Source organism: Prionailurus bengalensis, chromosome C1 (assembly GCF_016509475.1).
Source record: "Prionailurus bengalensis isolate Pbe53 chromosome C1, Fcat_Pben_1.1_paternal_pri, whole genome shotgun sequence".
NCBI classification, from domain to species: domain Eukaryota; kingdom Metazoa; phylum Chordata; class Mammalia; order Carnivora; family Felidae; genus Prionailurus; species Prionailurus bengalensis.
Window position 1 is genome coordinate 34,568,868 of NC_057345.1, and position 24,996 is coordinate 34,593,863.

The 24,996-nt window shown below is 56.3% G+C and overlaps 1 protein-coding gene across 11 annotated transcripts in view; it reads right to left on the reverse strand.

The window, feature by feature from the left end:
- SLC6A9 (solute carrier family 6 member 9) overlaps window positions 1-23,793 on the reverse strand; it is a 31,638-nt gene extending 7,845 nt beyond the window's left edge. The window contains exons 1-5 of one of the 11 annotated variants that reach the window (XM_043574720.1): window positions 23,481-23,793; window positions 17,925-18,041; window positions 5,932-6,088; window positions 5,190-5,321; window positions 4,524-4,794 (exon numbers count right to left, since the gene is read on the reverse strand). In XM_043574720.1, the coding sequence (XP_043430655.1) occupies window positions 4,524-4,794; window positions 5,190-5,321; window positions 5,932-6,088; window positions 17,925-17,954 (590 nt within the window). In that variant the 5' untranslated portion in view covers window positions 17,955-18,041; window positions 23,481-23,793. Of the gene's footprint in view, window positions 1-4,523; window positions 4,795-5,189; window positions 5,322-5,931; window positions 6,089-6,787; window positions 6,889-12,203; window positions 12,354-17,924; window positions 18,042-23,260; window positions 23,365-23,480 lie in introns of those variants that run through there. The other 10 variants (XM_043574717.1, XM_043574719.1, XM_043574718.1 and 7 more) reach the window with 10 other exon arrangements.
- Between the last annotated feature and the right edge of the window lie 1,203 nt (window positions 23,794-24,996).

Here is a 24,996-nt window from a genome sequence, read left to right on the forward strand (position 1 = left end):
GGACCCCACAAATTCTGCAGCTGGGTTTGCCAACATGGCTTCCTCCCTCCGCATTTCCTTCAAGTATTTACTCAGGGTACCCTCTTTGCAAAGGGGCCTTTGCTGGCTACCCTGCTTCAAACTGCAACCCTGGCCCCAGCCCAGCACTCCTCACCCACTTCTTTGCTATATTTTCCTCCACAGCACATGTCTCCTTTTTTTTTTTTCTTTGTAACTTATTTATTTTATCTATTTATTTTGTGTGTCATCCATCTTCTATGAAAGCAGGAGTACCTAGTACCCCCAGTGCCTGGAAAAGTGCCTGGAACAGAGAAGTACTCAGTAAATATTTGTTGAATGGATGAGTGAACACTGTGGTACAATGGACCAGGAGGTAGAAAGGAGAGAACCTGGGGAGGGAGGCAGGCTAGAAGTGATGAGTGACAGACAAGTTCTTGAGCCTCAGTTTCCTCATCTGCAAAAGGGGCATAATAATGCCAACATAGCATAATATGTAGATAAGTTTAGGGAAACACAGGCTCCCTTCTTTCCCCTCTTACAGCTAGGACCTCTCAGGATAGCTCATAGGCTGTCCTCTATCATTCTCAGCTATTTTCACTTTTTTTTCCAAATCAATTCTCAAACCTCATGCGATGTTATTCTGTCCCTTCATGGGACAATGTTGCCAGGCTGTTTGCTTGGCCTCTTCTTAGCCTCAAATCTTCCCTAGAGGCCTTCCTTCACACCAGGACCAGGAAAGGGCGCTGTCCAACACGTCCCTCTCCTGCCCAACTGCCACCACTGAGATGGTACGGTGAACAGGCATCAGAGCCAGGCCCTGCCTTTGACCTTCTCTGGGCTCTTAGTCGATGGGGGAACCAAAGGCCAAGGGATGGAGAAGTTCAGGGGCTGTGGGACTACCAAGAGGCATCTGGGCCCCTTCAACAGTGCTTTCCAATCTTTTTTCCTTCAGAGCACACACACAAAATACTTTGGGGCCATTGGGGTAAGCAGACAAGGGCACTCAAAGCTGAAGGCAACTGGGGGCTCCAGGCTACCCCGGTCTCACCCAACCGGGCACACCTATTCAGAACACCTGCGGCTGGGAAGCTCTGCCCCAGAATAGCCCAGGGTCCTTCTGCCATTACCCAGAGTTCCTTTACTTCAAGCAACAGCATTCAAAGTAGGCACCGTTTCCTGTTCCAAAGATTTTTTTTTAACTTTGATTATATATGTTAAACTGGTAGCGTTTAATTTTTAATTATTTCTATTATTTGCGAGGGCACAGCATTTACAATATTAGGGGCTAAAAACTAAATAATGAATTCTGCCTTTCTTTTTATGGCACCATATTTATTTTTTTGTTTTGTTTTGGGACCATGTGTTTTGAGATCAATTCGCCTAAGAACTTTTGGAACCCAGTATATTTAGAAGTTCGCTCTTGATGCATAACAGCCCTGGGATTATTCTGCATCATTTTTTAATGTTTATTTTTTTTATTTTGAGAGAGAGAGAGTGGGGGAGGGGCAGAGAGAGAGAGAGAGAGGGAGAATCCCAAGCAGGCTAAGCACTGTTAGTGCAGAGCCTCACATTGGGTTTGATCCCACAAACTGTGAGATCATGACCTGAGCTGAAATCAAGAGTCAGATGCCCGACTGACTGAGCCACCCAGGTGACCCACATTCTGCATTATTTATTAATTTCCCCAACCTGATGATAAACTCCTTGAAAACAAAACACCCTAATCTATTTCTTTGCATCTCCAGCAGTGGATGTCACCAGGCTTACTGAACACCCATTACTGTTCTTGGTATTTATGCCGCATTATCTCATTTCATCTTTATAACGACAAGGTAGGTGTTGTGACTCCTCCCATTTAATGGACGAATAGCTATGACTGAGAGAGGTTTGCTGATCTCCCAAGGCCAGACAGCTGATGAGCGGCAGAGCCACGATTTGAGTGAGGTCTGTGTGACTCCAGAACTGCCATGAAGACACCGGGAGAGGGGTGTACCACAGGCTCTGGAGGCGAGGCCATGGCCGTGAGCTCAGGGCCTACAGGCTGGAGTCAGACCAGCACACAGAGGACCGTAAAATGAGACGGAAGGGACGAAGAGAGAGAGGAGATCACGGGCCAGAGGGTGAGCAAGAGGCAGACCCGCGTTCGGAAATCTGCCCTCTGAGCTTCTCTTGCTTCAGAGGAGTCTCTTAATCCTTCTGAGTTGTTTTCCTCACTTGTAAAATGGGAATATTTTATCCTACCTGCCCGAGCTACCAAACAAGGTTGTTGTGGGGCTCAAATGCGATCACACAGCTTTCCAAAGGGGTGTTGGAGACTGTGGACCGAGATCACCTGCAGAGTATCATTGGCCTAATTCACACCAGGCACCAGGCACAGCGGGACATGCATATCCTGACACAGCAATGCTGCCTAGTTCCTTAACCTCTGAACATCAGTCTCTGAATCTGAAAAATAGGGATAACACTATATGAAATAATTCTCCCGGCACACAGTAGGTGCCCAGGAAATACAGTTGTTTGCTCTCTTCACTTCCCTTGCTGAAGCCAGCCTGGGCAGCCCTCTCAAGGCTCATGTTCCCAGGCTCTCCAGGAGGGGGCAGCAGGGAGCCATCCTGCAGAGAAAGTCCTGTCTGGGACAGTGGCGAGTCAGACGGGCCTGGCTCCAGCCCTGAGGAGAGTTCAATGGGCCACCCAATGGGCACCCGCGCCCCACCCATGACCAGTTTTCTTTGAGGGCTATTCTCCTCTAATTGTACTGGATAAAATCTCCAGAGCTTTGCCCTGGGTGGCCCTACCCAGCTGGGAATCCCTGGCAGATGGCCTCTGGGGTGAGAGCTTCTCACCCCGCGGAGCAGTCCCATGGGTGTGGGCGGGGCTTTGTCCTCCCAGGTTCACCCCCTAGTCTAAATCAAGTTGTCCAGTCCACGCCATGCCTCAAACGTAGTAGAATACCTAACTGGGCACTTATTTGCTTAGTTCTCTCAGTAGACGTGACCTCCATGAGGGCAGGATCTGTGTGTCTTACTCCTCATTCTGTCTCCCTACTGAGTGCAGTGTCTGGTACCTACTAGGTGCTCAGAAACTGATCTGTCCAGCGACCGAATGGCTGAGTCTGCCCAGAGGTAATTTTGCCTGCCTCTCACGGGGAGGCAGCAGCTCTGTGGTCTACACCACGAGCCCCTGCGGGTAGTGACATCTTAGCTGTCCTTGGATGGCTGTGGTGCACCACAGAGGCTGGCACAGGGAAGCTGGGCCCTGCAGGGTCTGAGCACTGGGACCAGGCTTAGAAGATATTAACCTGCTAGGACTGCAAGTCTCCCTGGGGCCTTGGCCGTCTCCCCTATGCCTCTCTACCAGTTGGCGGAGAAACTTCAAACCCTTGGCCTGGCACGGGAAGCCCTGTGCCTTATGATGCCTCTGGCCTCTCCTGTCTCAATACTCTGTCTCACCTGTCTCCAGCTTGCCACCTCCTGGCCACAGCTTACCTGCCTGTGTCTCTCCCAATCCCTTCTACACCTCCCTCCTCCCTCCTTGGGAAGCCTTCCGGACCACTTCCTCTTGCCCCCCTCCCCTCAGAACTGACCACCTCCTTTGTGTCCCCGACCACATCCCTGAGCGTATCGGCATGTAGGTACCTGGCCCTAATATGATTAGCTGCCTGTCTCCCCCCTAGATTGTGAACTCCTCAGGGCAGGGACTCTGGGCTATTCAGACCCCATGGGCACACAGGGCCTGGCAGAGCAGACCACGAAAATGTGAATGAATTAACATGGCCTACCCACACGCCCCCACCACTCTCTTCCCACGGGTTTCCCACAAGGACACGGGGAATTTTCTTTAGGACATCCTACTGTGCCCTCACAACCACCCTGATGGGACGAGGTGTGACACAACACCTCCAGCAACAGCTTCCCTGCAGCCAGCCCCAAGACTCCAGTCTCTGTCACCACAGAGCACAGGAGTGCCAGGCTGTCTTTCCTATGCACAGCTTGATGAAGACAGCCCTGGGGTCAGGAGAGCCCTATGGCTGTCTCTCCTTGCTCTGCAGCAGTACGTCTAAGCTTAATTCACATACATTCTCGAAGAAGGCTTGGTGGCCCTGCCAGTCCCCTTTATGGTCCATGGGTTTTCCACACACCTGTTACATCAGAACAGCTTCCCCTAGGTCTCAGGTCCAGCCTCTGCTCATCTGGGATCTAGGGCCTTTGCTATGCCGTTCTTACCAGGAAGCCACCCCCCTTCCTCCTGACTGTCCTCTGCGGACTTGCCTGACCGCCGAGCCTCCCTCACTGCACTTTTTAAGAACTCTCACTTCAACATCCTGCCTTCCATCACCCTCTGGGGTGTCAGCCTCTTCTCCTGAACTAGTCTGTAAACTCCTTCTACCTCTTCATGCGCCTCTACCGTGCTGTGTTCCCGGCATCCTACCTAGTCTGCAGGAAGTTGCCCGACGGTGGGAGGGAGGGATGAAGCTTGGCACCAGGGGTCCCCCCAACCCCGGCCCAGGCCCAGTGGGGCCTCACCTCCAGTACTCCTCGCTGGGGCTGGTCCTCTGAAGGGAGTGGTTGAGCAGGTGGGAAAGGTTGCCGGGCAGGGCGGCAGGCCGGGAGCCGTTGGTGAGGTTGGAGGCGTCCAGCACTCCGGCACAGTCGGGCGTGTTCCAGGGGTTACTGCAGTAGGCCCAGGGCAGCACATGCGTCATGGATGAGAAGAAGTAGTAGAAGGCAATGCAGATGACCACATTGTAGTAGATGCCAATATACGTCGATACCACCATCATGCCGTAGCCCACACCTGGAAGAGGGGAAGGAATGGAAGCAGCCTCACACATCTAGCTGAAGGAGGCCAGGTTAATTTCGAAGCGCTTAAGAGGCGGGCTGTTATGGAGGGCCACAGAAGGGACAGGTCAAGGCCTCGGCCGGGGCAAGCTGGGGGGCAAAGGGGCTTTGTGTATACACGTGGTGGGAGGGGAGGGTGGAGGCCGAGTAAACATGGATCCCAGCATGCACCCACGGCCTTGGCCATTGATGTAGGGCTTGGGGTCAGCACCAGGGCTCCGTGGGGGTTGGCAGTGTTTGTACAGATGGGTGAGTAGGCCCCCAGAAGCCCGTGTGTGTGTGCGTGTGCACACGTGCATGTGAGTGTGTGTGTGTGTGTGTGTGTGTGTGTGCACCCCACCCAGGCCTCACCTTTGAACATGGGGCTGATCCTCCAGACCCCCAGGCAGCCCTGACTTGCAAACTGGCCGAAGGAAAGCTCCATGAAGAAGAGAGGGATCCCGCAGAATATCAGCATGATGAAGTAGGGGAACATGAAGGCGCCTGGCAGGCAGGGAAAGGGCGGGCTCAGGGTGGGCCTGGGGGGTCCCACCCTCTACCTGCCAAGAACCCAACAGCAAAACCTTTGCGTTTGGCTGAGACCTGAGGAGGGTGAGCCACGCATTGAGCAGGAGCCTGGGTCCGAGGTATCCTACCTATGGCCTGTCTTTGAATTTGACAGAGGCTTCCTGAGCAGAATCCTGGCCCCAGAGCCATCATGTGAGGGGGGGCTTTGATGGCTTAACCAAGCAATTTCACAAACATAAGTCACTGGGATCCTCAAATTCCCTGAACCATTTAGGGGGTTGTTGAAACACAGGGGGTATAAGACTGGGAAACTTGGGAGGTTGGGGTGCCTTTCTCCAGGGCTCCTCGCCCCGAGGGAGCAGGCTAGCAGGGTCTGGCCCAAACAGCAGATAGCCAGGGTCAGGGGGTGGTGGTCTGTGCCTTAGTAAAGGGTACCTAAGCCAGGGATGGGGGCGAAGGAGAGGAGAGCCAGAGGCCAGAGGCCAGCCTGTCTGGAGTGGGGTCTGTGCCAGGGAGGGGGTAGCCCGCGCCTTGGTGGGTAGGCTCTATCCAAGTGGGTGGTCCCTGCCCTGTGCCCGCTGGGTACCTCCCCCGTTGCGATAGCAGAGGTATGGGAAGCGCCAGACATTGCCCAGGCCCACGGCATAGCCCACGCTCGTCAGTACAAACTCGATCTGGTTGCCCCAGTTGCCCCGTTTGAGGTTCTGGTCCCTCTTGGTGGCCTCGCTGGGCACAGCACCATTCTGTGGGGACAGGAGAGAAGCTACCATCAGAAAGGCATTTGTGCTCCCGTGCCTGACCCTCTGGGCCTCTCCCAGCGGGGACACCATGGACCCTCCAAGCCCCCACCCCCACCCTGGGCTTCCCCTCTGCTGGCAGGAGCTGCTGGCAGGCCTGGCAGAGAAGGGGAGAAGGGAGGAGTGGCTGCCAGAGGGTGCCAAGCAGGGCCTCCCTCACCAGCCCCCCAGCACCCCGTGCCAGGAGCACCAGCCCACCTGGGGAGCGACTGCCAACATCCGAGAGGTGGGACGCTGAGAGGGCGCTCGAGTCCAGAGCCCCCCAGCCCCAGCCCCTCCAAAGCCTCCCCTCTCCCCTCTGGGTGAGGATCTGGGAGCAGCTGAGCCTCATACCAAGCAGCCAAGTCGGGCTGGGCACAAAGGGGCCTGTGTCCAGACAGCCCCCCCCACCCGCCGCTACCACATCACCAGGCTGAGCACGCTGCCCATGGGCAGGCGGTGCGGGGGAGGGGATGCCCGACCCCTTCCCCCCAGCTGAAGGCGCTTTCCTGGGGGCACAGGGTGGGCAGGGCTGTGAGGTGGGCGTTGGAGGAGCAAGTGAGCAGGGCCAGACTTGGGGAGGGCGTTCTGGGACTCTGGGTGGGAGGGCCCAGGGGAGCCATCTATATCGCCCATGGCTGGGGAGAGGGCCCTGGGGAAGCTGACCTGGGCTGGGTGGTGCTGGCCATGAGCTGGGGGAGGAGACCAGAGTTGTAGGCACCACGCCAGACTTGGAGGACAGATTCTGCTAGGGGAAACAGAGGGAGGGACTCCGGAAAAAGGTCTCGGAGCTGAGAGAAGGGGGCTGGCCAGGAAGGGCTGATGAGGGGATTTGCCCCAAGGAAAGGAAGTCAGGCCTTCCTGGAGAGCTGCAGGGCTGGGCTGGGTGGCCTGAGGCCCCACTGAGGACAGCCCCTTTTAAACCCCAACCGTACTATTGGAACTGGCTCAGCAAGTCCCTTTACAAGTGTAAATGCACCCCTTCCCATGCCACGCCCCTTCCACCCCCTCTCAGGGTGAACAGGAAATCAAGCCACCTTGAGCAAGAGCCTAGAGGTCAGGGGGGGTCTCACTAGGAGACAGGGACCCTGAGAATCACCAACAGAGAGGCACAGTCCTTGAGTGACAGAGAGAGCCTCTCAGAGATGGGCTATTCTCTTGAGAGAAACAGATAGGAGTCCCAGGAGGACACCAGGATCAGAGACAGAGCAGCATGGCTTCTGAGGGATGTTGCTGAAGTGACACTGACCCTCAGCTTGAAAGAGACATATTCAAGGACAACAGTCACACTGGCCAATAAACAAAGAGGTCTGGTGCTTTGAAATGCTGTCGGATCCTGACACTGACCCACAAATGCAGAGGGAAGGAACGGCTTCATTGGGACCTGTGTGCTTTCCAGAAAGGCCCATTTGGGAATGCAGGCACAGGAGGCACCAGCGGCCAGTGGAGGTCCCAGCCAAGCACCCCTTGTTCCCATGGTGGGCAGATTTTGGCTTGCATGCCACGGGCACCACGGCAGAGACACCCTTGAGGATCAACTGTCCTGCACACGCAATCAAGCATTGCCCCTGGAGGAGACACTGACCTTCACACCCTCCAGGGAGGTCTGGGGACACAGCACCAGGAACCAGGGTCCCCTTCAAGGAGCACCCGGAGCAAATGGACAGGCTGAAAGAGTCTACATACATTCATTCACGCAACCATGGAGATTTACTAACACCTACTGTGTGCCAGGCCCTGTGCCAGGCATTGGGAATCCAGCAGTGAACTAAACAGACACCCCTACACACTCGGAGCTCAAAGTCTAGTGGGGAAGCAAGCCATCAATGAAATAAACAAATAGGTGATTTTCATATGCAGCCACAAGGTGACCACAGAGTGGAAGTTCTCAAGTCAGGAATATGGAAGGAGGCCAGGTGAGGGGCAAGTAGGGTGAAGTCAGGAAGGCTTCCCTGATGAAGGGGCCTGAAGGCCAGTCTGGCTCTGGGAGAGGGTGGCTCACAGCCTGAGCGTGCCCTCTGGGACCGGCCCCTACTGAATCTCGCCTAAGGCTGTTATCACCTCCTAGGGCCTTCTTTGGGACAGGCCTAGCAATTCTGCACAGTCCAAGGGGGCATTTTTTCAGAGGCTGGGAGGCCTGCTTGGGGACAGTTTATGCATTCCCAAACAAATCCCGGTCAAATAGGGCTCCTATATGTTGACCCTACAATAACAGTTTTATTCTGTCCAAAGCTTGTTTACTTAGGGGCACAATGGGAGACTGTGGCAGCTGCGGAGTACATGGGTGGGGTCACGAAGCAGTGGTTACAGCTGTAAAAGAGACACTCGAGGGTCCAGGATGGTTTCATGGGCAGGGCAGAGTCAAGGCCCGTTGCCGAGACCAAAGTCTTGTAGCCTGGGGCCTCTCTCCTGGCCCCAGCCACCCGCCCCCGCCCACCCCCACCCCTCACCCCCGCAACCAAGCGCAACAGGACCAGACTTGGGGTTCTGGGGTCTGCTCCTTCCCTGGCATCGAGGGGGACAGCAAGGGTGGTGACGCCCCCAGCCACGTGCCACAGGCAGCCGCTTGGCTGAGCCCTCGGGAGCCAGCACTGCTCAGTTAATGAGCAGCATACCACTGGGCCTTGCGCTAACCACTTCAGCCCTGCTGGCCACAGCCCACAACTCGGGGAGGGGAGGCAGGAGGCCTGGGACAGAGGCCTGGGACGGGGGAGCTGGGGATGGGGCTCTAGTGGAAGTTCCCGGCAGCACTAGGGGTCTGCAGTGCAGAGAGAGCTGGAGGTCAGTGACACCCTGCAAGCAGTGCGAGAAGCGCCCGGCAGAAGCAGCACAGCTCCCGCTCCCCAGCCCTGCATCTCAGCACTGTGGGGCCGCCTCCTGGAGCTGTGGCTGGGAGGTCACTGCGGGAGCCTCCCCATGGCCAGGACTTCAATTCCAGCACGAGCTCTGCTCAGGCGACTTGGCTGGGGAGGGCTTGGCTCTCTGCAGAGGATAGAGCAAGCCTACCTTTCTCCAAGTACACTGGAAGAAAGGATCTCCAAAGTGCTCTTCGAGGCTTCTGGGGGTTCCAGTTCCCTTCTCTGTTCTCCTCTGGGGACTCTCTGTCACTTCCTTCCTGGGCAGCAAAGCCCATGGCTGGTGAGCCTTTCCCAGTGCTGCCTAGATTTTGTTCTCCTTGCATAATCTTCCCTATCCTATGCCTCTCATTTTCTCCATCTGCCGGGTGGACACCTGTGTCACTGATGAGAACTGTCCCTGCAGTGGACGTCGGCCTGGAGGTGCCCACGAAAGAATCCTTTGGTGCTCATGGTTTCACCCAGACTGGCAGTCTTTCTGCCTAACCCAGCTTAGCCCTGCCGACCGGCTGGGCTCCAGGTTTCTCCTGCCCATCACCCATCTTTCACTGTCTGCCCCTCGCTGCTCTCTCTTCCTCCCCTGCTCACACCTCGGTGGTGAATTAAGCCATGGTGGCCTGGTGCTTCTTCCCCAGACTCCCTGGATAGCCCCCACCCTCACCTCTGACTCCATGGCCGTGGGCCTGATGGTGGTCTCTAGGATATGGACAGCCCTGCCCTGTGCCTGAACTCCCCCAAGTTGGGCAGAATGCAGGCTTTGGAGCTTTCTTTCCATGGTTGAGTGCAGTGAGCTGGATGATCATCCTCCACGTTGTCCACCGTACAACGCGCATAAGACCCTCAGATGCCCCTTCCCCTTAGGAGCAGTCCTTAAGGCAGCAGTGTCCAGTCCCGCACAAGGACTTGTGACCTCCCACCCCTGTGCCTGGCTAGCCGGATGAGCCATTCCGAGCAATCACTTACATAAATCCTTTACGTAGCCCAGTGCCTGGCTTATTCCTGCTCTAGACAAACTCTTGGAACTTGGAACACCCCTAGTGTTCGAGAGGAATCCTGATCTCCTCTCTATGTCTTGGGCTTGGCAGGGCAGGACCCTGCGCGGGGCAGTGAGAACCCCAGCATTCTAGAGCCTGCTCTCCCAGTGACTCTGGGCAGGTCATTTCCACTCCCTGCAACTCAACGTCCTTCACTAACTACGAAATCAGTGGACAGACTAGACAACCTCAATAGATCTATTAATTTCTGTGATTCTGCCTTGCCTGGAATATTCCTATTTCTGACTCTCTCCTATATCTTCCATCAGTTCCCACTAACTTTCTAAATGACTTTTTTAAATGTTATTGTTTTTCTTCTAATTATAAAAGCATTACAAGCTTAGCACCAAAAAAAAAAAAAAAAGAAAGAAAGAAAGAAAGAAGAAAGAAAGAAAAGAAAAAAGGAACCTACAGCAAAGAGTAAAAACGAAACAGAGCTGCAAAGCCCACCCCCAGAGGTAACCACCACCACTGGATGTACCTCCTCCTTTCGTCACGCACAGTCTTAGAGACAGCCCAGACTTCTACCCTGGGCTGTGGCTCTCCTCTGGCTCCTCACTCCCGCCTTCCCAGATCAGTGTCCCCTGGATATTTTTGTGAATTGTGAGCTCCCTCCTCCTGCTCTCCGTGGACACTAAAGAATCCTGGAGCTGCCCTGGCTGGGCGGGCCCCGCTGGGATCCAGCAGGCCTCTTGTTCAGGACTCTGCAGCCCCAGGGTTTGCTCATGGGATGAAGTCCCATCCAAGACAAACTTTATGGAGGAGGACAGACAAGACCCCACATCCCAGACTGACCTTGAGCCAAATCCAGATCACTGGCAACTTTCTCTGAGCCCCAGCGGGGAATTCAGGCAGAATAGCCATTACAGTAAACTGTGGCTGCCTTAGAAGACCTCACGACCTCCTTGCCCCCCTAGATTCTTGCCCCCCCCCCCAAGTTATCTCCCATCAATCCAGGAGCCAGGCTGGCCCTTAGGTAGCACCCTTCATCTGGCCTGGCTTATCCAGATATGGGAAAGAGTCCGGGGCCAGAGGTGAAGAAGCAGGACCATGGGAAAATCCACCCTAGTCCCGAGCAGTACCCAGGGGCTGTTTGTGCCTCCTGCCCCAAGGAAAACTTGAGAGCAAGCTCTGGGCACCTGTTAGGAGTCCAAGCCTTCAAGCAGGTGAGAGAACCAAAGGCATGCCCCGTGCTGTTTCGTCCAGAGCCCTCATTGGTGGAGACAGACCTGCCGACATTGTTTAGAGCAGACAGGAGATGCACCCCCAGGCATGCCCGGCTTCGCTCCAGGCCCTGGGGAGCAGCGAAGGGGAATACTGGGTGGGCCCTGCCCCTGCCCTGGAGAAGCCCAGCAGCCCTGTCTCACACTGCAGCAGCTGTGGGCAGCCTCTACCCCAGTCGGTTGGCAGCAGGCTGGCACTCTGGGAAGTAGCTTTGGTTTGTGACTCTGGCAGTTCTCAGGTTTGAGGGCAGCCCTGCATAAAGCTTCTCCCAAACCCAACCCATGTCTCCCCAGAGGACATTCCTTCTCTGGCCTTCTGAAGGTCAAGTCAGGATGCTCTACAGGGTGGGGAGGATGGCTTTCTCCGTCCCCAAACCCTCGCTGCCATCAGCCCCACTGCCCCTGACATCGTTGCCCATCCCCAGCTTCTAGGGATGAGGCCACACTGATGCCCACCCAGGCGCTTGCCGTGGACACTGTGAACGTTCTCTGGGGTCTCTTGCCTCCCAGCTGAGCCTCCCATCCCATCCTCTTCCCCCACACTCACTGCTGAGTCCATGTACCACGTCCCCTGCCCCCTCACTCACTCTCCCCATAGGAGTAACTGCCGTGGCACGGACAATGGGGCTGTATTGATTAGTACAATTCCTGGGCACCTCCGGCCCGTCTCCCCGGGAGCTAGGACAATGCAGCTTTGATACACAGAGCAGATTCTCAGCAGGTCCTTGGGCTGGGGGAGCCCTCACACCCCCACTCTCCTCCCCCATGCCCCCACCACATAGCTAACTCTTCCTGCACTCCTTTGCACAGTTGCAACTTTCTGGGTCACTTTTGCCGGTGTCTGTCTCGCTGGCTGGCTGTGCCTGCCCCTCCCTGGCACAGACCACTCAGCCCCTCTCCCCACCACCAGCCCAGCCTCCCAGACCGCCTGGCTCCACGGAGGGGGCTCAACCTCTGGGAGGTGACTGACCTGTTCTGGGGAGGAGGGGGCCACAGGTCCACGAGCCGAGGCCATCCCAGGATGAGCACTCAGAGCGGAGTGCGCGTGTCTCCGCTGCTCATTCACACCTCTGCCAGCTCCAGGCGACACTGACGCATCCCCTGCCTCTCCCACTGCCGGCTGGGCAGCGTCAATTACTTTCACCTCATCTCCTCCCCAAGCTCTGCCTACCCCCTCCGCTGGCCCTCCCCCTCCGGCCAGTCCCCATGCAGCCCGGCGCGGGTGCTCCAGAGCTAGAGTGAGGCATGGGGTTTGTTGTGTTTTCCCCTTGTTCCCAGCAAGTTATTGGAACAAAACATACACTCACATACTCACAACCACAGAGTGAGGCAGAGCGAGCGCGGAAGACAGTGAGCGGCCTCAGGGCCTAGACGCTTCTGAGCAACCAGGCCTGGCACTTGGTGGGCTCCTGGTAGGGTGGTTGGGTGTCATTGGGCACTAGACATGTTAAAGGGCAGGAAGAAGGGGGCATCGTCCACAGGCACTACCCAAGCAGCTTAGACTTCATAGAGTGGTGTGGGCTGGGGGGGGTGGTGTTGGGCCCTGGAGCTGTTCCCCCACAAGAGTTAGAGACTCTCAACCAGCCAAGATGATTGAGAATGTGACTGGCCATGCAAGAAAGCTCGGGCCTGCACTGTCACTTGCCCTAAGAAAGTTGGCGCTAGCCAAGAGAGTGGTCACCACAGAGTTCAGACAAAGGCGGAGCCACGCAACAGACTCCTTGGAGATTTGCACTGCACTGCCCAGAACCCCAGACGTTGCTCTGGAGTATGTGCTGTGTGGGCTGGGTACAGACCAGCAGGTGTCACCGTAACCGGGGCGAGGGGTCACTCAGACCCATCCAGTCCCACTTCTCTGGGGCCACACTCGCTAGTCAGTCTCCAGCTGATGCTGAGATACCACAAACCAGCAGTCAGGAAGGCGGGCATGAGTATTCTGGTCCCGGGAAGGTGCACCTGTCCTCGGAAATTGATAGGTTGGCAGAAGGAAGGATCTTGGTAAGCATCCACCAAATGGAAGCGTGCATGGATTCTAATGTAAAGAACAGCCAGCTTTTCTGTTAGTTTGGTAAGTGTGGTGACGCCAAAGGGAACACGGCAGGATGGATTTTTTTTTTTTTTTAAAGGGCGCAGGCTTTAGAGTCAGATAGGCCTGGTTCAAACCGCCGCGCTGCCAGTTTCTCACCATATACAGCCTTAGGCAAGTCATTAACATGTCTAGTCTTAGTTTCCTCATCTCTGCAATAGGGATAATGTCCACCCATCATCGAATCTAGTGAGTATTAGCAATAATAGGAAGAGATGGTACATATTCAGCGCTTACTATGAGCCACTGTCCTCAACACTTTATATATATTAATTCATTTAATCTCCCCTCCACCCCCCGCAAATGCCTTGATGTAGACACATTATTACATACATCTTGGTGGGGGAGGTGGAGACCAGCCCCGGCTCAAGCAAGTCCCCTAAGAATGGCCTGAGACCCCACCGACTCAGCCTCTCACTGGGCCAGCCTCACCCAGCCAGGTCCCCAGACACGCTCTGCTGACTTCCTGCGGGCGCAGACTGTGGGCCAAGGCGCTGGCTGGGCCACTGGCTTCAGGAAGACCCAGTCACCCATGATGCCCAAATGCTCACTTCCACCCAGGGTGGGCTCTGGGCTCCGGCTGCCCTGGCCTGGGCAGGCTGCCCAGAACAGGCAGCCCTGGCTGGACAGCTTTCTCTGGCTCTGGCCATGGGGACAGGAGGCGGCAGCAGCCCAGCTGGGCCCTGGCCGTAATGAGGCCTCATTAGTGGGATCCAGCTGCTCCAGCCCCACTTTGGGAGGCCGACTCCCCCAGCCCCCGCCTCTGACTTTTCTTAATAAGAGTGGGCATGCCTCCAGAGGGGCGAGCAATCTAGTTGCTTTGTTGTGCCCTGTGACTCCAGGGGGAAGGTCCCGCTGAGCTAGGCCTGAGTGGGGGGAGGGTTGCAGGGAAGCTGCGTGAGGGGAGGTGAGGGCACAGGACTGAGCAGGTGTGCTCCAGGGAAGCTGGAGGGGGAGGGGAAGGAGACCAAGGGGAAGGGAGAGTAGGGTCTCAGGTCCAGAGAGGAGGCCTGAGGACTGTTGGGCCTTTTCCTCTGGATCTAGATATCGTCCAGTTCACTGGGTATGAGTCGTTGCCCATCTCTAATCACCTGGTTGATCATCTGGGTCATTGCATAGAGACCAGTGACCATCTGGGTCATTGTCCCAGCTAAGAGAGCCCCTCCTCTGTGTTAGGCCTCGTATAAGGAGAGTGCCCACTACTATGTGCTAGTCCCTGAGCTAGGAGAATACCTACTATGGGCCAAACCCTATGCTAGCAAAGCAGCCACCGTATGCCAGGACCGGTGTTTGGAAAGCGCTCCGTGTGCCAGGACCTATTAGCAGAGTGCCCACTATGCACAACGTCTGAGGCCAAAAGAGAACACAGTGTCAGGTCTGTGTTAAGAGAGTACCCGCTTTGTGGCAGCCCGGTGCCGGTGAGCCCCTGTCGTGTGCTATGTTCCGCACTAGATGAGCATATCCTTCGTGTGCCAAATTCTGTGCCAGGTGAGGACCCAGTGAATGCCCAGCCTTGAGATGGGGGAGCACCTGCTGTGCGCCTGGCACTGTGATAGATGGCGCCCAATGTGTGACAGGCTCTATACTGAGGGAGTGCCCAGCGTGTGCCAAGCCTGTACGAGTTGAGCACGTGCCACGTGCCAGGCCTTGGGCCGGGGGAACACCCGCTGTGTGCCTGGGCCTTGCAATGGATGGTGCAGATAAGAGGGACACAAACCCTCATATCAGAGAGGTACAGAACAGGTCAGGGCGGGGCAGCCCGGGTGGCCAGCGGTGCTTGCAAAGCCTTCTGGGATGATTTAGACGTTCTGGCACCCGGGGCCCTAGCACAGGTGACTCTGTTCTTATTCATCACAAGGTTTCCCGGTGGCAGAAGCAACCAGCGTGCTCGAAGACATGGGGAGAGGCCAGCGAGGCTCACCAAGGCCTCTGTTGCCCAAGACTGTGTTAGTGGGCAGTGGGCAGAGGGGAGGGGACAGAATCAGCCCAGCTTGTGACCTTGGTGTGAGGCCATGTGTGTGGGGGGCTCTCCTGTCCTGGGCTCCTCTCCTCTAGCTCCCCGTCCTCTGAGCCTCAGGCAGCTCCACCCCACATGTGTACAGAGGCACTAGGCCTCCATGGAAGTATCACCCCATCCACCCCCCGGTGCCCCCAAGCATCCCAGCTGCTCCCAGGCTTGGAGGCACCCTGGCCAGCTGGGTTCTCGCACGGCCCCGTCCTAGGAGCTGCTGAGGCGTGAGGGAGGCAGCTGAGCTGGCCTGGCAGAGACCATCTGGGCTGGGAGTCGGGGGAGGGACACGTGCAGCAGGCATGTGGGCCTGGGCACGTGCTGCGAAGGGGCTTGCTTCTCCACAGAGCACCTGCCACATGAAGAGCGGGGCAGGAGCGCCAAGGATGACACAGGGTATCTGCCAACTGAAGGGAGCCGAGGGGACCCATGTCCTCACACCCAGACCTGAGGCAAATCAGACAGAAGTGAGGAGCCCATGGCAGGGACTAGCTACCCGCTCCCTGCATACCAGAGCACAAGTGGTAAAAGAAGTCACGGGGCTGGGACTGTCCAAGCGGCTCCCATGCGTGGTCCTCAATGCCCTCTCTTCTGCCCTACCATGGCATCCAGAGAAGGGCACGTCTGAAAGGACCGTCCTTAGCTATTTGCCTTTAGGGGACCGCAGGCACCTAATAAAGCCCTGGCTCAGCTGCCTAGGTTAGCCAGGAGGGATGGCGCTCCTCAGAGCCTGTATCCTAGAGACGAGCACTGAATGGAGGAGGTGGCTCCAGTTCCAAACTGGGGCCAGAGAATAGAGTAGCCCAAGGTCATCAGCAGAACTGAAAAAGGGGCAGGGACAGAATCTCTAGCAACCACTGTGGTGGTGGGGGGGGGGGGGGGTGGAGCCCAGGGGACAGATGTTACGGGCCTCAAATGCAGCAGTGGCGGGCAGAAGCCAAAGGGCAGAGGGCATGGAGGAAACTAAGCCCCGGCTATCTTTAGGCACATCCTGGGGCTGGGAACGGCGTCCCAAGGCAGCGCTCCCTTCCACAGACATGCTGGCCCGGCAGGCAGAGCCCAGAGTCCGGGAAGCTCAGCTCCTGGCAGGGATTATGGGACATTGTGATTCATGCTCCCTATGTGGCCCACATGGGTCCCGCTGCCTGCCTGCCACAGTCCTTTCAGGGTCACTCCAGAGAAGGAAGAGCAGCCAGGGAATACTCAGAGGGCTTCTTAGGTTTCATGGGGCTCAGAGCCTCCATGTAGGATGGGACAGAGCCACACCCCATGTCCTATGTACAACAGGCCCGTGGCAACTCCAAGACTTCTCTGGGAAAGGGAGACCATTTTTGGTCCTATCACAGCATCCATCTCTAGCAAATGTTCAGGTCATAAGGCTTCCCTCTCTGCCCGTTTCTGAGCATCCAGAGTTCAGGTTGGCTCAGGAATACCTTCACATGCCCAGTTCATTCAGACTTGTTCCAACCAGGTAGGAGTCAGGCCAGAGCAGGTCTGAGGGGCTGAATGCTAGAAGCTCAGAACAGGGCAAGATAGAAGGTCCTTACCTTGGGGAAAAACCACCCATCTCCTTCTCCCAGACCATTCCTTTGGACCAGGTACTCTGAGTCCCAAAAATCTTTGATGAGAGACACAGCCTATTTAGGGGGTGGGGGGAGCTTGGCAGAGACCCTAGGTCAATCAGTTCTTAACAGAACGAGAAAAGCAACAGAAGGAATTGATGCGGGCAAGAGAGGTGCCAAGGGAAGGGGCTGTACTCATCACTGGCTTCCTCCCCTGACAGCTGCCCAGTCTAGCCCGTCCCCGAGGCAAGATCCCAAGAGAAGAAATCCAACCACTGCTCTTGGGATAGGATCTGACATCCTTTCCCCAGTTCCTGCTTCCAGTGCCAACCTGCTCCATCTATCAATGAGTCTGCTTCCTTCAAGCCCTGACCAGGCCCTGCCCTTGCCCCTCTGCTTCTCAAGGCATCTCACTACCTCCTCTCCTGTGCTCTGAGGCAGTGGGCAAAGGAAGGGGGGCACGGCTTGGGGAAGGGGGAGAGGGAAATTTTCCGAGGCCTCAGAAGAGGATTCAAAATGAAACGCTCTTTGTTACTTTTCAGAGTGAGAAGGAACCAGGGAAGTAGAGAAAAGCCAGACAGGGTCTGAAGACCCCTTGATCAGCTCATACTGGACATTCCCTGAGGCAGGCAGAGCACAGGGTTGGGGTGGGGTGCTGGGGAGCCAACCATGTGACGGTCCTGGGTGTCCCGCTGTCCTTCCAGCCCAGGACAGACTGCAGGCTCTCCAGAGCATCTCTGGTGATGAGGACTGGGAGTGTGCTCCTGCCTCCTGACATGCCTTTGTGGGCTCTGTGGCAGAATCTGCCCTATTACAGGCTCAGAGCCCCACCACCATCTAACTCGTTGGGTAAGGGGCTGCCTGCTTGGGGCCTGAGATAGCCCCAGTACTCAGGAGCCTTAGCAGTGCCAGACTCAGGGCTCCAAGAAGCCTTCTAGGCCCTCCTGTCATGGCAAGCAGCTGGCAGAAGGTCCCAGAGGGGGCGGTGCTCACGACGCACCCCCTTCCTCCCTGCAGTCTGGTCCCTGTACTTACCAGCATCCCTTTGGCACCTTTTCCTACCATGGCAGCAGCAGGTTGGGGGGCTCTGGAGTCCTGGACCCCACTCACAGGCTCTGCTTCCAGCACCTCTCAGACCACAGACCTCAAGAGCTGTGGAGAGAGCAGAGAGTGGGGTGGGAACCTGGCCCAGGAAGGGGAGGGCAGGACACGGGACGGGGTGGCCCTCAGGGTTCTCCAGGACAGGTAGAGCAGGGCCCAGACCACCAGCTGGCAGGCCCTCACTTCGCTCCCAGGCTGGCCCACCCTCTGCCAGGCCATTTCCCGCCTCGTTTCTTTCTGGATGACCCTGGATCTGCTCCTTCCTAGCCCTTCTTCCAGCCCTTCCCCTGGATCCCTTGGTCTCCACGCTTCCCGTCCCAATGGGCAAAGGTCTATTTTTAACTCTCCAGATGCCCAATTCTATAAAAGATAAAAAAAACGAACACAGAACTGGGACAGAGTCCAATTCCTTCATCGTCTATGTGAATGGCTTCAACCTTTCTCCTGAAGGGGAGTCAGCACACAACTCCCCAACCTCACCCCAGCCAGACAGCCAGGAGAGTCCTCCCTCCTCCTGGTGCCAATCAGCTTGGGCTCTGGGGCAGCTGGGCATGTTGCCATGTCACCAACCTGGACCATAAGCTCTGCAAACACCAAACACACCACGGGCAGGCACATCTCCCTGCCCTCGCTCAGGCTGTCCTCTGCCTGCAACATCTTCCCTCCTGCTCACCCGGGAAAATACTGCAAATTCATGCTTAAATGTCACTTCTCTGTAACCTTCCCTGGCACCTTCCCCAACGAGAGTGAACAAATTGCTTCACCCTTTCTTTTTTAAGCGTATTTCTACTAGTGTCCTTATCAACTCATATTAGACTTATTTGCTTATGTCCGTCAACCACGAGTCTGTGAATTCCCCCGAGGGTTGGGTCTGTGCTTCATTTACCTCCTGTGTCAGCACCCAACCCAGTGCTCGCTTGCAGCACGTCTTGGTTGAACTGAATTGAAGGGCGATGGGTAAGGCTGACGTACTGGGGTGATGGTCCAGCTCAGCCAGAGACCTTGTAGGAAACATCTGACAGGCAATGTGGGGCTGACAAGCTGGAGGAGGCAGCAGACCAATGGAAGGAGTGGCCACACGGCTGTGCCGATGCATACAGGCTTAATGTCAAACACAGATGGAATAGGAGGTAGTTTTTGACAGACCTCAGGAGAGGAATCAACCTTTAGGGAGCCTCAAAGAATTCGCTCATGGGAAGAAAACCCTGGGTCAGGTGGACAAGGAGGTTCAACCTCTATAGGGTCGGGTCTCAGGAGGGACCGGGCTCAGGTTCTGGCCCCTTCTTTACCCTCCCAGGGAGCAGACTCTACTCCAAAGGCCGTTCTGTGCCACTCAGCTCCACCCACAGCCACCTGTCAAGGGCCACCTCTCTCCTACAGGCCCAGGAAGTTTTTGGAAGGCCAGAAGAGACGAGGAAGAAATTCCTTGCCTGTGAAAACCAAACATTGGCTTCCTTAGGACCTTGCCCTGGCCACTCAGTGTCCTATACAGCCCTCTCCCCGAGGCAGGGGCAGGTGCAGTTGTGACTTGTAACCATCTCCCTTTTGTCAGTAACCCAGGCTGTTCTCTCTGCCTCTCAAAGTGTCCTCCTAAAGAGGCTGCTGCTCATGGCTCTGGCCTTCTGGGGGCTGTGAGGAGAAGGAGGGGCATGCTCCCTTAGAAGCTCATACCCTTGTCTTCTTCACTCACCGCATGCCCTAAACTCTAGGTCTGACTTCGCCAAAGCCGTCCCTCTTCAGCCAACGAATAATAATGACAGTAATAATGATAGTAAAAATAGCCGATGGCATAATTAAGAGCCACCTCATGGACGGGTAATTAGTATGGCCCCTGGTGAGGTAAGTAAACTGAGGACACTCTGCCCAGGAACTGAGGCTACAGAGCATTCTCACTCAGGTTATCCCCAAGCACTGACTGCAAATACGGTCCCTGTGCTCACAGTGTTTAGAGATCGGTGACGAAAAGTCTGCTTGGCGCTGGTCTCCAGGAGAATGAGTTGGGTGTGAAGCGTTGCCGCTTATGGGCCATCACTGGGAAGCAGTTAACTTAGCATGTGATGAAGAGCTTGGGCACTGAGACCTGGTAGAACTGGGCTAGAATTCTGGTTCTGTCATTCAGCATGTGTGTGACTTTGAGCAAGTTACTTAAACTTCTCTGAGCCTCAGTTTTCTCAGTCTGGAAGATGGGTCTGGTAATACTTCCCTTGTTAAGTTCTGAAGTCCCTGCTTAATTTTGGATTCTACTACAAGTCCTCCACATTTTCCTCCCCTCCCGTCCATTAATCTTCCCAAAGCCCTAAAGCCTTGATTCCCTCCCATCGTTCTCCACAGCCAACAGGATATGGCCTAGATTGTTTAGCAGGCGTTTAAGGCTGGCCACAATTCAATTCATTTATTCCACAAATATTTATTTCAGGCTTGCTCTGGGCCCGACCTGCGCTGGGCAGCAAGAACTCATTGGTCTCTGCCTTCCTGCATCTTACAAGCTAGGGGGAAAGAGGGAAACTTGTGACTCAAATGCAATCACACACTGAGATAAAGGGTGTGAAGGAGAAAGATCCTTCTATGAGAGTCTACAGCAGGGGGGACCTGGCCTCAGCTGAGAGTCACAGAGGGCTCTCCTGAGGAAGTGATGTTTATGTTTAAGGAACTTATTTCAGAGGAACTTATTTAGGCAAAGTGGCGATAGTGAGGAAGAGAAAAGGAAGAGAGAGTCAAGCAAATGAAATAATACGTGCAAAGACCCTGAGGCTGGGACTCAGATAGCCAGGGAGAAAGTGGCCAAAGATAAAGGTGGACAGATAAGCAGGGTCAGGGACTTTGGGGCCTGGATTTTGGTTTTTATCCCAAGAGCAATGTCAGTGATCAAAGGCTTTGAGGCAGAGTTGCACCTGGCAGGGGCAATCGGTGGAATGTGCATTTTGAAAACATCGCCCTAGATACAGTGTGGGGAAAGGACTGGAGAGAGGGGTTAGTGGAAGAGAAGACAGTCAGGAAGCAGCCAGGCCAGGTATGAGGGGGCTTGGACTAGGAAAGTGGTGATGGGGTAGGGAAAGGTGCACAGATCTGGGAAAATATAGAAGGTAACATTGGTAGGACTTGGTGATGAACTGGACAGGAGGTGAGGGACAAGGAGGGGGTCGCTGGTTTCTGCTGGTGCAACAGGAAGAAGCCAGTGTCAGGCCCAGGGACAGGAGTGCTGGGGCCCTGCAGGTTTAGAGTGGGCAGAGGGTGAGCTGGGTGTGAGTTGCCAGTGAGCTGTGGATGGTAAGAGGGCAGTCACAGGACCCGGTTATCTTTACGGTCTCACTGCTCAGTATTTCCTTCTCCCCAAACAGGGCTAAAGCTGTCTGTCAATCAATTCTAAGGGTGCATCTGAGCCAGCTGGGGAGTCCTCTCTGGTAATGGAAAGGTGACAGGCTCTTTCCCTGCCTTCAAGGACCTCGTAGTTTAGGAGAAAAATGGAGGAGGAAGCATAACCTCTGTTCACTGTGATGGAGGGAGGGGATGGGGCTGTGGGAGCCAGGGAGGGCTTCTAGCTTTGCCTAGAGCCCAGGTTGGCTGCATGCAGCCACCTGCCACCATGTGGGACTATTCAGCATTTCCCAAAGGTTCTTGTCTCCATGTTTGTTCAGGGGGCTCTGTCTTCCTCAAGCATTCTTGTCCCCATTTCCATCTGTATATATCCTACCCATCTTCAAACCTGTCCCAATAGCATTATGTTCAAGAAGCCTTCCTCCAGGTGCAGTCACCTTTTCACTGCACTCCCAAAGCACGCTGTGTACATCTAATTAACACGCTCGTCACATGCAGTGTTGAGGCACGGTTACTAGGTCCAAATCTGGCTCCCCATGAGCTGGAGAGATCTTCCAGGGCAAAGGTGTGATTCTCCTGTGTCCTCAGGGCTGGGCACAGAGCAGGTACCGCGGCAGTCTCGCAGTGTAGGCCGAGTAAGGGGGCGTTTTCTCTGCGGTCCTTGGAAACACTTGGGCATGCTCAGTGCCGCCCATTGGTCCCTTCCACAGTTCCCTCACCCACTATTCTCAAACCTTCTGATGCTCCCTCACTTTGGATTTCTCCGGTCCTTCTTTCCTTTTCCATTCCTCACGCCCCCTCCACCCCAACCTTTATTTTGTAGCAGCCCAAGCATCAAGGTTGTTTCAGCAAAGAAATAGTCCCAAGCTTTGTGCTGGAGCTGTCAGAGAGCTGTGGACGCGGCTCCTTTAAGAGTGACCAGAGAGGGGGCGTGGTCTACGGAGAGCAGGCCCGAAAGGGGGCGCGGCTCCTTTAAGAAGCAGCCAGCAGACAGCGAGGAGGCCCCGGGCCGGCAGGCAGGGGCGCGGTCGCCTTTGGAGCTGCGGCACCTCCCGTAGCACCCCGATTCCTCGAAGCGGGGTGCGTCCGATTCAACCCTGGTGCGAGGTGTTGGGGGGCGGTGTTACATCAGCCGCCACGTGTGGGCCTCTCAGCTGGTGTGGAGGCGGCGGCCCCGCCCCCGGCCCCAGCGGTGGAAAAGTACCGGGGCGCCGAGGTCCCCGCCCCCTTGCCCCGCCCCCAGGCCGGCTCCGGCCCCTCCCGGCCCTCCTGGCTAGCCCCCCTTCCCGTCCCGCCCCGTCCCCGCCGCCTTCCACAGCCCCACGGTGGCTACGGGGTGCGGGGCACCGGCTGAGGGTGGGCGCCCCCGGCTCCTAGGCCCCTGCCCTCACCTGTGGCCGCCCGGGCCCGCCCCACACGCACCCGGAATGAAGGTTGGGGTAGGGAGGGCGCGGATTTTCCCCGGAGTAGCAGCCCCAAAATAACTCCACGGCCGTAGTGCCTTCCCAAAGCCGCGGCCAGGAGCCGCGGACAAAGATCCCGAGGGCGTCGGGACCCCCTGGCGCGGCTTCCCGGGACCCGCGGGCGCGCGGGAACCCTAACCCGACCGGTGGGTGGGTGGGCAGATAGGGAGGCAGGCCGGCTGGAGGAACCAGATAGGCAGCCAGGCCGGCCAGCAGTTCGAGGAGATGGAGCGGCAGCCCGCACGCGGGGCGCAGACCCGGCCCGCCGGTTCCCGGCCGCCGAAGGCCCCCGGCGCACAAACCCACTGGCGCTCCAGACGGACCGTGACACGTTCTGGTTCCGGCGCTACCCGCACAGCTCTGCGCCCGCCGCCCCCGACCAAGCCGGCGTCGGCACGCAGCGCCCCCCCCTTCGGGAGCGCCCCCCCCCCCCCGTTCTCACCCGCCTCAGCTCCTTGGCGACAGCGGTGACACCCAGACGCGCGCACCTACCCCCGATCTTTGCGGCGAGACAGACATCCCCGTGCGTGCACCCACATTCTTAACCACGGATGCCCGCATGCAAGCGCGATCTCACACACACACACACACACACACACACACACACGCTCGCTGGTCCTGGGGCTTAGCCCCACGGAGATACCAAACCCAGACCGACGGCAGGACGGACAGAGGCGCGGGCCGCAGCGCCCCCTTCCCCAAGCCCCCTTACCATGCTGCAGCCCCCGGCCCAGGCGTGCTGGGTCCGCACCGCGGTGCGCCCAGGTGGCTTTCTTAAAGGGAAAGTTGCATCAGCCTCCCGAGGCTCAGTACCGCCGCGAGTCCGCCCGCCCTGCCGCGCCGCTCGCGGCTCCTCCTGGGCTTGTTGTGTTTTGGTTTCGGGGAGGCGGGGGCCAAGAGTTTGGTGAAAGTTTGGAGTGGAGAAGGCTTGCGAGACCTAGCCAAGTCCCTCCCCTCCCTGAACAGCTCCCCTGGCCGCTCCCCCCCCCATCCCCCGTTTCATCCCCACCCCACTGGCCGACTTCTCAGGCTCCTCCTCCCAGGGAATAAAATTACAAGTCTCTCCAGCTTTCAGATGATTGATCCCCAGGAACCCCTGGGAGTGGGCTCCACAAAGGAGCCCCCTTCTCCGCCCTTGTCTTGCTGCCCTCCAGCTGGGGCCCTTGGAGGAAGCAGATGTCGTTGCCCCCTTTGGCTAGACTGGAATGAAGCCAGAAGGCCTGGGGCACTTTGGGGGGCTGGAGCTGGAGTTGGCCCTCCAGGCCCCTGGTCTTCTGCGCCTGCGTTGCCCCCAGGGAGAAATCAGAGCAAATTCCATTCCCTTTGGAGCGGTGCCCCTAGGGACTGTGGGCACAGCTGGGTAAGGCCTGGGTCCTAATCCTTAGAACTGGAGGTCTAGGGGTAATCCTTCCTCCAGGGACCCTCCTTTGACCACTGGTTTGGTCACCCCTATTCTGCTGCTTCTGTTAGGGAGTTGCAGACACCAACCTGGGCCCCTTATTCCTTTCCTGGGAAGACAGACCTCGGTTCCAATACCCGATAAAGGAGACTTTGCCAAAAGGAGTCTGCTGAGCCTCAGTTTCCTTCCCTGTGAAATGGAGAGGACAACCTAAGGTAATTCATGTCCTTATATGTAGAACACGTTGCTCCAGGCTGCCTCTGGGCAGCAATGCCTGGCAGTTGGTGGAAAGTTTCCTTACCTTGTGAGAGTCACCAGTTAGTACTGGTTGTCAGAGGAACAGGTGTTGCCCCAGCCTGAGTGGGGCATCTACTCTGAAGGGACCCAGCCTGGAGCAAAAGTACCCCCTCTGTGCCCTGAGTCTGTTCCTCACTGTTATCTGGTCAGGAAGCTGGTTTTATTTGTTCCCTGGGGACAGTCAGCCTCCAAGAAGCTGATGCACACACGCCAAAGTCACACAAGTGAGATTCCACTTTATTAATTTACAATCAGAGGCACTGAGCAAGATAATAGGTATCAGACACAGACACTTCTGCCGACAGGAGCACTCTCAGACCATACACAGTCCATTTCACAAACTTTCCCCAGGGCTCTAGGTTCAGAATTTACAATCTATTTACATTGGAGACCTCATCAAGTCTGGGAAGATGCTTTATCTCATCATAAGATTATTTGCATTTTTACTTTGTTCCTAAACCTAGGAGTTATAGCATGTTTGGGAGCTATATTCTCCTATGAAAGAATTGCAGGTGTCTTGTGTGTGTGTGTG